Source organism: Belonocnema kinseyi, chromosome 10 (assembly GCF_010883055.1).
Source record: "Belonocnema kinseyi isolate 2016_QV_RU_SX_M_011 chromosome 10, B_treatae_v1, whole genome shotgun sequence".
Classification (NCBI taxonomy): Eukaryota; Metazoa; Arthropoda; class Insecta; order Hymenoptera; family Cynipidae; genus Belonocnema; species Belonocnema kinseyi.
In genome coordinates this window covers 9,038,943-9,057,409 of record NC_046666.1, presented here as the reverse complement: position 1 = coordinate 9,057,409, position 18,467 = coordinate 9,038,943, and the positions used below count along the sequence as shown (strand labels likewise).

At 32.1% G+C, this 18,467-nt stretch overlaps 1 protein-coding gene across 1 annotated transcript in view; it reads right to left on the bottom strand.

Moving 5' to 3' along the window:
- LOC117181014 (organic cation transporter protein-like) overlaps positions 1 to 13,372 on the bottom strand; it is a 42,463-nt gene extending 29,091 nt beyond the window's left edge. Inside the window, exons 1-5 of the mRNA XM_033373582.1 lie at positions 13,349 to 13,372; positions 7,547 to 7,784; positions 3,261 to 3,536; positions 1,229 to 1,424; positions 407 to 665 (exon numbers count right to left, since the gene is read on the bottom strand). Coding sequence (XP_033229473.1) covers positions 407 to 665; positions 1,229 to 1,424; positions 3,261 to 3,536; positions 7,547 to 7,587 — 772 coding nt within the window. The 5' untranslated portion in view covers positions 7,588 to 7,784; positions 13,349 to 13,372. The remainder of the gene's footprint in view (positions 1 to 406; positions 666 to 1,228; positions 1,425 to 3,260; positions 3,537 to 7,546; positions 7,785 to 13,348) is intronic.
- Positions 13,373 to 18,467: the final 5,095 nt, after the last annotated feature.

Below are 18,467 nucleotides of genomic sequence, written 5' to 3'. Positions count from 1 at the left end.
TTCCTATATTTGTAGGGGGGGTGGGGGTGGCTGGGGGTGGCTGGAGGTGGAGGGTAGTCCGTTTAGCGTGAAATCGACTCGGGATACTTATAAGATACTACGATGATTTTTTTAGAATTTTTGGTCCAAAAATAAATTAGGCCAAAAACCGGCCTTACCGACCCTCCCCCTTTATAACAATCAAAAAGACTACATAAAATGTAACAACTTTAGTTATTTTAGTCGACCAACGCGAGACTGGTCGCCGAATCTGAGGTATGTGGTTTTAATATGGAGGTATCGAATTACAAAAAGCTTTTTCCATTTTTCTCAAGATAACATATTTTCTAAAGTTATATCAAGACACTTTTTGCATTCTTGATGTGAAATTGTAGGTTAAAACTGAATTAAAATGCATGTTCCATACCGACAATGAGAGGAATGTTGATCACATTGTCAAAGGCGAATCCAGAAAAGAATCTGCAGAGAGCGAAAGACCAAAAATGACTAGTGTTTGCAGACGCGATAGTGGCGGCTAAAGCTACTATGTTGCAGCATACTACAGCCGGAATCCTTCCTTTGTGATCAGCAAACCATCCAAAAAGAAACCCTCCGAGAATTGATCCACAGAAGAAGAGCGCTTGAGCCGTCGAGACTAAATATGCCCGGTCGCATACCCAATCTAACTAATCGTTAACTGTCAATATACGTCATCAAGTAAAAATATTATAGATAATAATTTATAACTTAGAGTAATAAAATAAATTACTCGAAGTAGGTGTCACGCGCCTATAAATCAGGGTTTCGTAGCCTCGGACGCAAATTCAGTCGTTTAAATCTTCCTCTCCTATACTCTTTCATCCCTACTTACCATTCCTTAATTATCCGTCTTACATTACCCCTTTTCTCCTATTCTCCTTTCCCTCACATTCCACCTTTCCTGAGCTTTCCTCGCTTCCCATACTTCTCCTACTTCTCATTACTACTCCATCCCAGCACTTCAACATCTCTCACGTCTCCCACTTCCCAGCCACTTTCTCTACCTCACCTCGCCATGGCTCACTTCCCTACTATTTCTCAGTTGCCTCTTCCCTCATTCCGTTTACTTCTCCTCACTCATCCCACTTTCCGTCACTTCCCCTCACTCCCACTCCCAAACTTCCCCTCTTGTCCTCTACTTTTCTTTTCAAGAAAAAGTAGTACTACGGCTACGAAACCCTAAAAAAACAATGGTTTTTAAGTACTTCACCTCAGCTCCAATGCTTGCATATGGAATCTGTGTAAGATTATACTCCCAGCCACTGCAAGTGACAGTTTCATTTGTACTCCATAATGGTGAATGAAAATTGTTGGTGATTTTTAAGAGTTCAGAGAAGTTTAAATCTTTTTGACGGCACGTGTCGTAATATGGATAATGATCAGTGCGTGGAATTCCAGCCAAAATTCTGCAAAGGACAATACAATTTTATTCACAATGTGCTTTTAATCTAATCTTATATACACCTTCTTTAACATACAATAATCTAATCTTCAATATAAACTGATCTCCATTTTTCTTCTATATCCTTTCAATGCCCCCTCTTGCCCCCTCTTGAATATATCTTGTCTATTCCCTCCTACCTCTTTTCTAATACACCCTTTACTATGTGTGTATGAGCATAATAAAAAGGTAACAGAGTTGAAAATTAGAATAGTGAATATGGAAAAATCAAACCGGGAGTTTAGTGATAGGAAGAGTTCGAATAAAGAAAGGGAAAGGCTAAGGGTAATAGGAATAAAATTAGAAAGGAAAGAAAAAGGACCATAGCGCTAAAGGTTCCACAATTAGAGTGGAAGGAACTAAAAGAAGGAGTGGAAGATGTGCTAAAAAGGATAGAAGCTAAAGTAGAAATATAGAGGAAGTGCGAAGTGTAAGAAAGGAGACGCGTAGAGGAAAAAAATTCTACTAGAAGGAACTGAAGTAAACTGAAGTGTAGGAAAGAAAATGTGTAGAGGAGAAAAAATGGTTCTGGTAAAACTCAACAAATGGGAACATAAGAGGGAAGTTATGAAAAAGAAGAGGAGGTTATACGGAAGCTCGGAGAGAATAGAGGATGATTTGACATGGGTAGAAAGGAATGTACAGTATGAGTTAAGGTGGATAGCGAAGGAGAAAAGAGATAAGGGAAAAAGAACGTAAGTTAAGTGTGATAGAATACAGATAGAAGGTGTATGGTGTGATTAGAACGAAGAAAGGGGAGAGTTAGGAAGAAATGAGGTGCCGGCAAACTAGGAGGGAAAGGAACGAAAGATAGGAAAATAAGAAATAGTAAGAAACAAAAAGAGGTGAGAAACGAGAGTATGGAAGAATGGATGATTTGTTACTGAGATATAGAAGAATTGGAAAGAAAGGATAAGGAGTTTATGAAAAATGTTGCGCAACTGGATATAGCAGTAGTAGGATGGGAAAGAATAAAAGAAAGGTTATCAAGAGGTTACAAATATCAAGTTCAAGATGCAAAGAGGAAGAATAAAAAAGGCAAAGCAATGGGAGGAATGGTGAAGGGAGTAACGAATGAATTAATAACAGGGAAGGATAAGAAAGATATGAAAGAACAAAAAGAAAGATTAATAGCAGAATAGGTAAATGTGGGAGGAGACAAGTGGAAAATAGTGTGGGTTTATATGGACCGTGATATGCAGGAGAAATCAGAGAAAAAGGACAAAATTTGTGAAGAAAATAAAGAAAAAATTAGGCTTACAATAGGTGGAGATTTCAATGCAAGAACAGGAGATAGATGAGGATGGAAATGGGGAGAGTATCGAGGAAGAAAATCCAATGAAAAGATACTGTATGTGATGATGGGATAGAGGACGATGAGGTTAGAGAAAAGGTCAAGAAACTAGAGGTAGGGGATTATATAGATTCGATTTAGTTTCCCAGAATAGTGACATTAGAGGAAGAAAAAAGTAATAACAATAGGGATTAAAAGGAAGGAAATGTAAAAAGAGCAGGAAGAAGGGATTAGTCAATGAAAGGAAATGAACAGTTTAATGAAAAGGTCAAAAATATCAAAATAAAGAAGGATTATACTGAGTTGTGTGATCAAAAGAAAGGGGAGGAAAATAAAAGGTTTGAGGAAGAGGCGGAAACGGCTAGGCAAAGATATTGACAAGATAGAATATAGGACGCCTGGATACATGTTGAGAAAAAAGAGAAGATTTTTAACCATTTACTGTAAAATTCGAACAAGTCCTCAAAGCAAACTATTACTATTTATTTCAATATTTAAATTCCATACCGTTCCTCTACTGAAAAATTTTTCAGTTCATCTATTTTGCACCAATGTTCTTGAGGTATAAGTGTCAAAAAAAATTGAGCAAAATATAAAACAGCGTAGGCTGCAGTGTATGGAATAAGAGACAACATTATCCACCACTGATATCTTCCAAAATCCCCAACACAAGATAGCATGTCATCAAAAGTCTCAAATTTTGGCTTTAAAGTTGTACTCTCGCCGTCATCTAGTTCCATTTTTCGTTCTGAAGTTGTATTTTTATTGTAGTTTTGTACTTCGCTAAAAATCAAAATCAATCTTTGATATAAAAGTGCCAGTAAATTTCTCTGGATTTTGAGGAACGATTAAAAAATATAAAATAAAATAAAATTCCCGACAATGTGAAATTCCCGAATTGGAAAATTTACGAATAATAAAATTTTCGAATAATAAAATTGCTGAATTAGAAAATTCCCAAACACTGGAATTCCCGACCAGTTTATAATATTACCGTATTTGCCGAAAAAATAACATTTCTGACAGAAAATTTCTCATTTATAAAACATTCGAAATAGAAAATTCCCGAAGGATACTATTCTCGGGTACAATTGAAAATTTCCGACACTGTAAAATTCCCAAGTTATACAGTTTCCGAATAAAAAAACTCCCACATAATAAAATTCCTAAATTGGAAAATTCCCGAATAATAAAATTCCAATACAGTTTATAATATTATTGAATTGGATAATTCCCGATTAATAACATTCCTAATGCTTATAATATCAACAAATTGGAAAATTCTCGAATTTAAAAATTCCCGAACAATAAAATTACTTCCAGAAAATTGCCGAGGAAAATTCACTGAACTTTTTAGTCCCTATAATTTATAATTCGGCAATTGTCCGTAGGGAATTTTTATTATTCGAGAATTATCCAATTCGGTAATGTTATAAGCTGTCCGGGAATTTCATGATTTTGGAATTTTCTAATTCGGGAATTTGATTGTTTTGGTGTTTTACAGGGACGGCTGAAAAATCACGAAAAATAAAATTCCCGACACCATAAAATTCTCGAATTGAAAAATTCATGAATAATCAAATTCCCGATTAATAAAATTACCGAATGATCAAATTTAAAAATAATAAAATTCCCGAATGAAAAAATACCCGTATGATAAAATTTTCGAATAATAAAATCCCCGAAGAATCAAATTCCCGAACGATAAAGTTCCCAAATAATATATGTTATAATTTGTGTATTTTATTTTTCGCAAATTTTATCATTCGGAAAATTTACAGAGTGCGGAATTTTATTTTTTGGATTTTTCAGTCGTCCTGGTTTTTATTTTCTATAATTAAGAATATAAACAATTTAAAATTCTATTAATAATCATTTATAATTTCGAATTACAAGCGCTTGCACTTAAAAACAGAATATATTGAACGATTTTAAATTGAATACGTTCCAATCGAATAAAAAGGAATTTTGTATCATTTCTAAATAAAAGCATTTTAAAACAGATTATCTTGCAGTTAAAAAAGTTGGAAATTGAAAAATTTGTAAACAACCTTAAATTTAAAAAATATTTAGATTCAAGTTTTGAAAATTGGACAATTTAATTATAAACGAGTTGAAATTGTATCACTTCAATTTCAAAGCGTTCAAAATTAAATAATTTTAAATTAAAAACGTTTTAATTTGAATACCCTTGAATTGGAAAGTTGCAAATTGGGTATTTGCAAATTTGTAATTGAAAACTAAATTGAACCTTCTAGAGTCAAAAGTTTGTAAATATAGAATTTTTAAATTTTATTACATAAAGCAGTTATAATTTTACATTGAAATTAATCAGACAAATTGCTTCTAAACTCGAAAAATCTATTGAAATGTTCTAAAAAAACGTTTTAAACAAATAGCAGCTTTAAATGGATTGAACAAAATTTTGGTCGCCAATAATTCTAATAGATAATTTAATTGTTACATAATTTTATTTTAAACAGCGCCATTTTTAACTTTTTTATTTATAATCGTTAATTTTATAGATCTTTCTTTAGAATTATTATTTATTCTGATAATTTTCAAATTAAATATTTTATTATTTAAAATTATTTTTAATTTATTCTTCTAAATCATCAACTAAAAATCGGACAACATTAAGATATTACATTGAAAATTAAAAATTAAAAAAATAAATGCTAAACCAGATTCCTGTAAATTATTAGTTTGAAATCTTCAGAAATTTCAGAAATTATTTGCTCCGCTTTTCATTGTTTTTAATTCAAAATTTTCAATTAAAAATCCATTTTACCCACAAAAAAGAATTTGTTTTTTAATGGCTGGTTTTAAAATCTTTTAATATTTAAGACTAGAATTTGAAAACTATTGGCCTGATTTTTCATTTTGTTGAATTTATCCTAGAGGCATTTAATTCAAAAAATTTTAATTACAAATACTTTAAACTGAAAATTGAGTCTTTCAGTTACATATTCTATGATTTCAAAGAATGTAAAAACCCCGACATTTTGTTTGTTTAGAATTGAAACCAAAGAATCAAAAATATTTAAATCAAAAATTCATAAATTTAAAACTAAGTAAAATTTAAACCATGAAAATTATAATATTTCAATCTGAAGGTATTGAAATTAAAAAATTAAAAAATGTACTTTTGAATTTAAGAAATTTAATAACAAATATTTTCGAATTTAAGCTTTTGAAGCCAAAAAACATTAATTTTAATGTTTCAAAAGTTAAACTGTTTTATAATAGCGCATTCTAAACTATAATTTTTAATTGAATGTATATAAATTTTGTAAACAAAAGTCTCATAATATTAATTGCTTAATCTGAATTTAATTATTCTAAAAACGTTGAAAATGGTACGATTTTTAAATATAAACTTTAAAAATTATTGAATTTAAAATTAAAGCATTAAAAATTAAACAAACTGATAGTTAGAAAAAATCACATTAAACAAAATTTTTTAAATTTTAAATTAAAATACGATTTTTAAAAACATCAGATATATTATTGGATGACAGGGGTAAATTGATTAACACAGATAGTGTTAAGGAATTAGTTCAATTATTAAATCACTTATTTTTCTAAATGTGATTTAAAAATATTTATATGGTCTTAAAAACAATTAAAAAAATGATATAATAGAAAAATAATAATATAATATAATGTAATGATGATATATAATGTAAGAATAATAAACCTAATGTTTTTTGTTTAAAATTATCAATTTTTGATAAAAAATATTAACATAACTTAAATTTTCTGAAAAAATGTAAATATTTTTTTAAATGCAATTTTTTATGACTAAAAATACCAATAATTATTATTCTTTAATACTAAAAATTTCTAACAAAAACCCCTGACAGAATCCGAAATTATTTTAACTTTTGAACTTAATTATTTCAATCAAGCATAATTTAATTTAAATTTAATTATTTATTGTTTAAAAATATAAATATAAATTTATTCGCATTTTTTCCAACTTTTAAAAATTTTGCCTTAAATTCTTCTACATTACTTTGCAGTGTTTTAGGAAACAATTTGAAATGTTTTAAAATATTTAAAAATATTTTCTCAAAATTAATTTTTTAAAATTACAAATTGATTCAGATTTCCCCTGGAATCTTTAAAATAAAACTTTATGATATTAAAACCTATGAAAAACCTTAAAAAGCTTCAAAATCTATAAAAGTCTTCATTTTGTTTAAAATAGGTTGAAATAAACTTAAATTACAAATTGATTTTTTTTAAATTTCTAAAACTTCGAAACATATTTTAAAATCAATGCAAGTTTTTCTCAAATTAAAAAAAAGTCGTATTGTTAGTATTTTTATGCTAGCAGCCTCGATAATTATCTTCGTAAATTACGATATTTTAGGTTTTTATTAACAAATATTTTGAATTTAAATATTCTCTTTTATTAATAATTTTAAGAAACATTAAATAATTAATTTGCTCATTAATTAAAATTACTTATTTGAAATTTTGTATTTACTTAATTGATTGACTAAACTGATTGAAAAACATTTGTTCAAAACTTGAGAACAAAATTTGTTGCCTTTATCATTCAAGAAAAATTTAAAATTTAAATTTTCTCTTTTAGAAATAAAATTCCATATTTCAAAATTGCGATTTGAAAAAATTCGTGAAAATTCAAAATAAACTGAAAAAAGCCACTTAAAGTCATATTCACACAAGCTAGTAGAAACTTATAGAGCTTTTTAAGATCTTATAAAAGACTTTTACCCTAATTTTAATTTTCAACATTAATAGAAAAATATGATACACATTACTTTTTAGATTCCAAAACGATGTCCATTTTTATTTCCTCCATTGAAAAAATGTCTTGATACACTATAACTAGTTTAGATCTTTGTGATCGATAAGCACTGAATGAAAATAAAGTTGGCTAGGTCTGTGTCTTAAGTTATCGCTTGCAGTTAAGTGACGTAAGAAATTAAATACCGATTGATTAGAGTCTGCTACTCAATTTATAATACGAATTGCAGTCTGAATTCGCATAATAATCATCTGAAAAGCAAATATGTATAATTTAAATATTGTTTTTTTATTTATTTAAATATTAACCATATCTATATAACGTTGACATCAATTATGATTCACGCGCAATGCGCGCGATAAGTTGCCTCCCAGGAGAAACAATTATCTATAGTTTATATATAGTGTGAAGTTTTATATATAATACTCATTTGTTTTATACAAAAAATATATAAAACAAATATATAAAACAAATTTTCTTAAGTCGAACAAAATTAAAAATTTTAAACTGTCATGCCTAAGAAAATGTGCAATTCAAATATTGAATACTTAAATACAAAATAAAAACATTTAAAACATTAGAACTCTTTTAAATTTAAATTATAAAAATGTTAATTAACCTTTTTTAATTTGCCAATTGATCAACGTAATAAAACGTAATTGAACGTTGGCTAGTATTTTTATAATAAAAGATGATTTTCTCTTTAAGGTACCTCTATTACAATTATATACTTTCTTTACATTAGTGGTGTTATGAAATGAGTATCTGAATTCAATTTTTAAAATTATATGTACATATGTTTCATTTGTTTTTATATAAGTTTGAAATGTGATTAATAAATTAAATTTAAAGAAATTTATAAACACAAATAGCCTTAGTCCTCGACAATTTTTAATGTAATGCTTCTCAAGGTTCCTTTCCTCTGCCGCTGCAAAGATCTTTGATACGCGTTACGTCCACTTTCTCTTTCCGAGTAATTTTCACTCTTCAGACTTTTTTTCTTTTTGAAATATATTTTTCCTCTCTCGCCTTTAAATTTCTGCCTTATCAAATGATAGGTCATGGATAACCTGATCAATTAGCCCTGACTCTAATTTGTAAAGATGAACAGCCTTGCTCAATCTAATAACTTAGGGATAATTTTTCTTAATATATTGTTTATAAACTTAATCGTGATCTCGTGAAACAAATGTATATGGTATGAGTATAAGGTTAATTTTGTGATTAACTAAAACTATTATTTTTATCATTGTGTAAAGTGTATATATTTTTCGGGAATATTATAAATCCCCTCTTTCTCTCTCAATTATCCTAATTTTAATCATTATCAGTATTGCCACTATTACTATTATTATGTTTTTTCGTCTACAAATTTTCACTCAGATGAACCCGGTTTTACATCATAGAATTTGTAAGCTCCGGAAGCTACGATCATAGTTCCTTAAAATCACTAATCCCAACGCAACCGGAACTTGTACCTTGTCCACTCCTGCTCCTTCTATCCTAGAAGGAGCTGGAGGTGAAGTTTTCACCTCTGGATACTTTTTTAGAGCTACCAACCTTTGTACAATGTTAGGAGGAACAGTGTTGACGGACCAAATGTAGTGATCCCAAAAAAAACAGCCTTTTGCATCTGGTTCGCTATCGACAGAAACTGCTACTGACAAGCCGGGATTTTTTGAAGTTGGCTAAAAAATGAAGCTTTCATACATCCAAGGCAGCCGATTGTAAGAACCACGAGATGAACTTTTTAGTCTTAGTACAGCCTGCTTAGCTCGAAATGGAGAGTTTAATATTTCTCCGGTTTTTTCCTCCTTTGCCGTAATATTAACATCAGCTAGTGTCGAAAATTCAATCATGTATATTATCTTGGTCTTTAGATCTTGAAGGACAATATTAGGCTTTGCAGCACTGATATGTTGAGTGGTACAAAATGAGAAATTCCAGTAGATCTTACATTGATCATTCCCCACGACAGCCTCCAGTTCCTCCTGGGCGCATGGCAAGGCGGGCATTAGATCAACGCGATAGAAATGCTGAAGATGGTAATATAACACTTTAAGAGTAGCATTTTGTCTCTCTATGTACCCGAAGTGTGCATACTTTTAGCATCCAACTGAGAACCTGTCCAAGTGTTTCTGTCTCTTGTTTGCACGCTCGTCAGTTAGTATCGCCTACAGGTACATTTATTATGCCCTCACAGTAAACTAAGGTTCCCTATACGATGTCTTGACAGGCAAAAAGAAATCCGTCCATCTCCTATCTTAATCTAGCAGCTTTGAGAAACATGTTGGACAGACCCATCAATAGCTCTTCTGTACGTCTAATACCTTAGAATTTACCATCAAGGGGCTTGTCAGCATGTTCCCCTTGTACAAGCGAATCTTCAGTTTCCTTTACACGACTTTTGATTACCAACGGTGTTAGTGCTGGTAGACCATGTACAGTGTAGCTGAAATCAACTGGGAGACCCATTTTCTCCGCAGCCCTTACTGCGGCATGGTATAGAAATCCCGCAACATTGACGACTTCATGTTGATGTACCAGTCGCATTAGAGACTCTGTGCTTTTTAGAACTAAGCAGGCTGTAGCCAGAACGGTTTTTCGATGAAGACACTCTAAGCTCAGCAAACCTCTATCCTCTTTTTCTTGGAGAAGGTATATACGACGTAAGGAACATCTAGGATGATGACTTCGATGGATTGTCATCATCTTGCTTCTGCTTCGGTCAAGTTGCTTCAAATCATCGACGGTCCATTTTACTGCACGAAACGTGTAGAGCAGTATAGGGGCAGCCAGAATATTGGTCGCCAGGATCTTAGGCTTTCCAGATAATTCGGAAGCCCAAATTTTTATGAGATTTTGGCGATACCTTTTTTTAAGTACCGTTTTTAACACACGAACATTTTGTGTTTGCGCTAGCGGTATTCCAAGATATGCATATGTTTTTTCATTACCCAGATGTTTAATGTTATTTCAGCCTATGAGCTGAAGAACCTGATCTTCACAAAATGTTGTATTTTCTAGTCGCCCTTTGTCTAGATTGATGCAGGCACACTTGTTCAGTCTAAAGATCATGCTAATTGCTTTAGAGTACTTATTTACCGCCGTTGAAAGGATTTTAAGGTCCTCTGGTGTATATGCTAGGAGTTTAGAGTCGTCCATACATAAAAGGTGGTTGACCTTAAATTCTCTTCTGTTCGGCGGGCCACATAGGTGTCCAGAGCTTTTGTCTCGGAGCACAACAGATAAAGGCAAGAGGGAGATGCAGGAAAGTATCGGAGTCACTTGTCTCCTGTCAGATGTATGACAAATCTTGTCCGCCAAAAAAGAGCATAAGCTCTTTCATGCATCTCAATATTTTTGGAATCACCTCCAGGCACTAAGGAGCTTAATAAGTAGTTCATGGTTCATGTTATCGAATGCCTTTCTGCCGTCAATCCAAGCCATAGACATATTGCGTCCATACCTGATAGAATCCTGGGTAATATATATGTATATTAACAGGTTCTCCATGCATCCGTGTTGTTCAACTATTGTACTCTATATCGGCTAGATAGATGTTAATATTCTCTCTGTGACGATGCCAGTAAATAGCTTGTAGTTGTCGTTTAAACAAGCTATGGGCCGGTAGTTCTTTGGACTTGAAAAATCTCCGGTCTTAGGAATCAGTAACATGCGTCCTTCCATTAACCACTGTGGAATGGGTTGTTCTCCGTTTAAGGAAGTAGTAAATATACAAGCTAGATATTGGTGCGTAGAAGTGAACTTCTTCCACCAAAAGTTGTTTATTTTATCTGGTCATGGCGCGGAAAAAATCTAAATTCTAGCGATAACTTTCTTCACTTCTTCAGCAGCAATTACTGGACACTCCTCCTCTGTTCGTTGCGACAGATGACTCTGGCATAAATTACAAAAGAGTGAGCTATCTGAAGCTTCTCCATCTAACTTATGAGTATCTTCATATACTCGTTCCCAGGAGACTTGAATCTCTTCTCGACTAGGCAGAGTTTCAATGGGTCATGACTTTTTGTTGAACAGACGGGAAAGATGAGTAGAAAAGGTGCAATTTTCGTGAACCCACTTTGCTTGCCGTTCAAGGCGATCTTTGGTTGTTAAAAGAGCTCTAATTTTTTACGTTCAGTGCTGCTTGATGGTCACCAGTTTACACTTTTTCAGTCCATGATTTTCTTTCGTATGTTTCGAGCTAGTGCCTTAACTTTTTGAATGAACTTTTTATTTGATGTTATATAGCTAATCACGCACTGAACATTTGATACATGCACATGTCGCCGATTTAATTTTAAACTGAAGCGGTGCAATACGCTCGCGATTTTTCCAGAGATCAACATCTTCAGGGAGCAAATCAGGGAGAGCAGTATTAGCTTCAGCTAATTTGTCTATCCTGGGAAAGACATTTTGGTGAATTTTTGACCTCCTAGTTCTCCAGTTGGCATTATCGGCTATATGCAAAGGTGCTCTTGTTGGAAAGGGTGGTATGTTCGCCGGACGATCTTGCTCTGGTCCTTGATAAACAACTTTATATCGCCCTTTTCGTAAAAGAGATGCCTGATCTCTTAACTACTGAGGCGTTTTATTAGCATATTTCGGGCTTCCTTGCCAACAGGTAAGGATGTCCCTCCTGAGTTGGTCTGGCAATTTCAAATGATTTTTTTTGCGTTTTTCCGTTGGTCGTATCCTCGGTTCGATCCTATTGCCACTTCCATCTGAATCATGGTCTCCATCTGAGAGAGGCCTATTGTGGGTGGCACTGCGCGATACTGGAGACGCCTATGATCGCCACTTCCACTTATTATTATGATATAAATAAAATACTGTAATAACTGCGTATTTCCCTAAGTATTATTCACGATTTTAGAATTTAAGAATAAATGTAACACTGCGAGAACGGAGATTCGTGGCATAGCAGGTGGCAGGAACAGCGGCGCGAGGACAAATGATTTGATTAGGTCGCGTGATCAGAATTCGACGGAGTAGGAAACAAATTCGTGTCGAGGAAATGGTCACCTCCCTCAAAGAAAGTAGTAAGACGTCAAGAACGTTAGTGATAAGAAAACCACTAACCAACACTCTACACAGCGTATGATGTTCAAGCTCACCGAAGCTATCAGCTTAAATCTCAATCGAAGAAAACGTACTGGAGCTGTTTTCCTTGACGTCGAAAAAGCTTTTTAGATTGTGTGGCATGTAGGACTGCTAAACAAACTGATAAATTACAACTTTCCAAGAGGTCGCATCCATTTTATACACTCTTATCTTTCCAATAGAAAAAATGCTTAGTCAACATAGGCCAGACACTTTCAAAAGAGAACACCATCCGAGCGGGTATTCCCCGAAACAGAATTCTTCTACCAGTATTCTTCATTATCTACGTGAAAGAAATCCCTGAGATCCCTGAAGTTTAAATCGGATTATATGCAGATGCCAGCGCGTTATTCACTTCATCCTTGTAAGTTCCAAAAATCTTAAAATTACTTTACAAAGCTCTTGAAGTCATTAAGGCATGGGCTAAGCTCTGGAAAACAAAAATAAACGTAGCAAAGTCTGAATCAATTATTTTCATAATCAGGAGTCCAACTAAAATAGCTCCACCTAAAATTTTTAATGAATCATTTGTGCATGTATGATTTGGGCAGTTGCATCAAAAAGAAACTTTAATCACATTCAGATCATACAAAATAAATACTCAGATATACTAAGAACACTGTCCTTCACAGAGAATTTCAATTATTATACATCACAGAGTAAGGTAAAGAAACCGCCACTAAATCTTATAAATGTACATCATTATCACCTTTTGAACATATTTCCTCTCTAGGGAAATAAAATTTTTATCCTCTTCGCAAACACGTGATGCCAAAAGACTTTTTCACCCAAATATCACAAGAGTTCGCAAGCAAGCTTGCCTAAATCTTGCCATGCAAGTCTCGGACACTTTGCCTGTCAATCTTTAATTTGATTCATTGCGCATTAGTTTGGCATGGCACCCAGGGCTGGGCAGTAGTTTTTCAAATGTTTTCCCAGAATACTACCTTACGTATCTACAAAAACGTATGATGTATGGTACTTAAAAAAAAAGAAATTTGTACTAAAAATTGCCCACGTATCACCCTCCAATGTTCCCTCAATATTGCAGGCAAGCTTGCAGGAAGATTACCATGGCAATAGACCCTCAATCTTGCCCCGCAATATTGCCGCATGGCGGACATTGTCTTATTTGGGGAAAGCTTGCCTAAACTCTTATGCTTATGTTCAATCTTATGCTTAAGTTCGATCATTCTTCGGGGAGATCACACTCGCGTGCATTGGATCTCAAAAGAGGTGGCGATGGTTCGGGCCCCCTCACGCCCACCACTTTTTCTTTTTTTTTCTTACCATAGACACACTGAGCTTCAAGTGGCTTCTCTGGCGCTCCAGCATACTAGGCAGTCTGATAAGTACCTGAAAATTCTAAGAGATGGCATTAGTATTCACTAATGTGAAACATTTTCGTCGAGCTTGATCCTTCAAATGACGCCTGTCAAAACTTCACTCTGCACCGTCGATTGGAACGATTCATAAGTGGTTTACCGAGTTTCATTGTGGCCGTACGAGCACAGTTGATGCTGAACGATCTGGGCGCCCAAAAGAGGTCACTACAACAGAAAATGTCGAGAAAATCCATGATATGAATGATCCCAAAGTTAAATTGAGAGAGGTAGCTAATGCTGTAGTCATATCATTGGAACGTGTGGGCAATATCGTGCATTCAGTTTTGGGCATGAAGAAGCTCTGCGCGCGACGGGTGCCGCGTTTGCTCACAGTGGACCAAAAACGAATTCGTGTGACAACTTCCCAGCAGAATTTGGCATTATTTTCACGTAAGCTGACCGAGTTTTTGCGCCGATTCATAACCATGGATGAAACCCGGATCCACTACTACACTCCTGAGTCAATGCAACAGGCAAAACAATGGGTTGCACCGGGCCAAAGTGCTCCGAAGCGTCCGAAAATTGCAACAATGGGTCGGAAAGGTTATGGCCTCCGTATTTTGGGATGCACATGGCATAATATTCGTGGACTATCTTGAAAAAGGTAAAACCATAACCGGAGCATACTATTCATCATAATTGGACCGATTGAAAATCGAAATCGCTGAAAAACGACCGCATTTGAAGAAGAAAAAACCGCTTTATCATCACGACAATGCCTCAGCCACCGTATTCACTAGACCTGGCCCCCAGCGACTATTACTTGTTCCCTAACCTGAAGAGATGGCTCACCGGTAAGAGTTTTTACTCAAATGAGGAGCTCATAACTGAAACTGAGGCGTATTTTGGAGACCTTCCGATCGAGTACTTTTCGGACGGTATCAAAAAGTTAGAAAATCGTTGGGCTCGCTGTATCGACCTAAAGGGAGAGTATGTTGACAAATAAAACCGACTTTGGCCAAAAAAACGTCTCCGTGTTTCATTTTTCAAGGACTTATCAGACTGCCTAGTACAGCTAGTTACCGGCCAGTCCTAAAGATTCCTTTTTCTGCGAAGCCAGCTTCCTTCTCAAACTTTTTGTTTCCTTTTCGCCACATTAATCCCTCCTCATAAACGCCCTTCCTTGCTGTCACTTAGTTTTTCTCTATTAACACGCCATCTTGTATTACTTCCACAAACCGGCCATGTTTGTTTTCCTATGAAAACCGGCCATCTTGGTTTTCCTACACAAACCCGCTATCGCGGTTTTTCGATTGAAACCCGCCATTTGGGCATTTTGTTCAATATGTTTGATTAATTAGTTAGTAACTGATTCTATTACACTCGAATTTTCTTGGATTAGTTTAAAAGAGTATTAATAAATCAAATTTTCAGAAATGGTGTTCAAATTTCAAAAAACATGAAGTAAAAATTATGTGAATGTTTTGATGAAAATGATAGTTTAATGCCTTTTTTGTGAACTATGTCACTAATTATTAGCTGCTACACTTTTTTCACAGTATTAAATTAAATAAAGATCAAAATTCAGAATAAAAAAATGAAGTAACACAAATTGATTAATTACTTGTTTCAAATTATATGTAGGTAAATATATTTAAACTTTTTCTGAATTTCATATAAAAAGTTTCTGAGAAATCAAAATTTCATAAATGAAAGTAGGAATATAAACAAAATTTAAGTAATAATTATTTGAATGTTTGAATGAAAATTATAGTTTGATGCCTTTTATGTTGTGAATATATGAATTAATTATCATACACGAATAATTTTGTTAATAGTACCAAATTATATAAAGATTGGATTTTAATTATTCTCTTTTAAGTAACATACATTTTTTATTTATTTTAAGGTTCTGTAATTGAATATTGGCTATCATTTGTATAATAAAGGTTCATTCATACTTAAAATCCGTGCATATATTTGAATTTTTTGTGAAATTAGTTTAAAATTTTATTATTAATTCAAAATTTTCAGAAAAATAGAAGAAACTTATTAAAAAATTGTATTGCCTTTTAGGTTCTAAGCTGATGAATTAATTTTTGACTGTGTCATTTTTTTACAGTATTAAATTGCAAAAATATTGAATTTTAATTATCCTCAATTCAGTAGCATAAATTGATCATTTACATTAAGATTAAATAATTAAATATTGGATATAATTTGTATAATAAGATTTTATTTCTCATTTAAAATACATCTATTAAAACCATATAATTTTTTTTAAATGTTTCTGATGTTGTGAAATGAGTATCTAAATTGAATTATCAAAATTATATGTGCATATTTTTTTATTTTTCCAAAAATTAGTGTAAAAGCTTATTATTAATTTAAATTTGCAGAAATTAAAATTCGAGTTCAAAAAAAATATGCATATAAAGTGAAAACTATTTGAATGTTTCCATGAAAATAATTATTTAAAGCTTTTTATGTTGAAGGCAAATTAATTAATAACTAACTGATTATCTTGAAACTTTAATTTTCCGGATTTAGTTTGAAAGGTGATTGATAAATTAAAATTTCAAAATGGAAGTTCAAATTTTTACAAAAGTTGGCATAATTTTCGTAAATTTGTGTGATGTTGTGAAATGAGTATGTGCATTCTGATTTCAAAATTATATGTAAATATGTTTCAGTTTTTTATGAAATTAGTTTAAAAGGTTATTAATAATACAAAATTTTCAGAAAAATAGAAGGTAAAAATTATTTGAATGTTTTAATGAAAATAATTGTATATTTCTCTTTATGTTTAAAACTGATTAAATAATGATTGAATATTTAATTTTTTTACGATATTAAATCACATAAAAATTTAATTTTAATTGTTGTCAATTGACTAACATAAATAGATTATGTACTTTAAGATGAAGTAATTGAATATTTGCTATTATTTGTATAATAAAGTTTAATTTTTTGTAGGTTATAGTTTCTGACCCACATTTTTCAGAATGGTTTCATTAATATTTGATAAATATCATTATTTTCAATTTAATATTATTCATTTATTAATTATTTTAAGCACTGTAAATTGCTTTGATAGTGAGAAGAAAACTCCCTTTACGACAAAAAGAAGGATTATATATGTAGTATAATGAATAGTATAATGAAGTATTATATATGTTTACAAAAAATATCATTGTATGGTACTATTAATTTTTATCATTCATTATATTATTATATTATATATTACTCTAAACAAACAAAAAATCAGCGCTTCAAGATTTTATGTAACTTGAAACTAACCGGGTGACTGCAGCCCGGCATACAGTGTTAGCTGGCGCAATGCATTTTACAGGCGCAAAAATACGCTCAATTTCAATTACAAAAAAAAAGAAAAACAACGAGAACATTTTTCAAAAAAATCGCTTGGATGCCGTAGATAAAATCGCCTTTAAATTATGTGGTTGGAATAATCAATTAAACAATGCATCCTCGTAAACGCATTTTAATCCCCTTAAGGCCTGTGAGCGTAACCTCCAATTTTTTTAAACATTTTTTTCAAACCCAACTTATGTTCCCAAAAAACGCGATATTGAGTGAAAAATTTGGGAAATTTAATAAGAAGCACTAAGAATCGTTTTTCTGGTCCTACATTTTCACAGTTATAAAAAAAATTGTTTTTGCAACAAATTTGTTTGTGCTTTTTCATAATTATAAAAATTTAGGACCAGACAAACGTTTCTTAGTGTTTTTCATATAATTTTCCAAATTTTTAACTCGGTATCTTCTTTCGAGCTAAAAAAAATATGGATTTGAAAAAAATCTATAAATTTTTTGTTAAGGTTACGCTCACATGACCTTAAGGAAATTTAAAAGATGTTACGGAAGTCCAAGGAATTGCACAAGGGTTATTTAAGGTATCTAATAACATTTGAAAGATTTTAAGTCATTTTTTACGGATTTCAATATATATAAAATATTATGAAAATTGTATCATATTTCTATAAACTGCAAAACATTTCACAAAAATCAAGGGATTTCGTAGGATTTCAAAGATTTAAGGATAATTTCAAATATTTTGGTTAATCTGTATTTTAAAAGAATTTCATTAAATTTCTAAAAAATTTATAAGAATTTGATAGGATTTATAAGATTTTAGGGTATTAAAAAAGACTCGAAGGTATTTCAGAGGATTTCCAAGATTTACAAATATTTCAATGGATTTTCAAGGGATTTTATCAGGTTTTCGAGTGTCGCGAAGGATTTCGTAGAGTTTCAGATATTTAAAGATATTTTAAGGAATATCATCAGATCCCATGAAATATAATTTCACGGGATTTCAACGGATTTTATAATATTTTAATGGAATTCAAGGAATTTATTCACAAGAATTCAGGGATTTCGAAAGATTTCAAAATTTTGAAGACATTTTTAAACATTTTGAAAAGACTTCAAGAATATTAAAAGATTCCCAGGAATTTCCAGATGCCTGAAAAAATTCTAAGG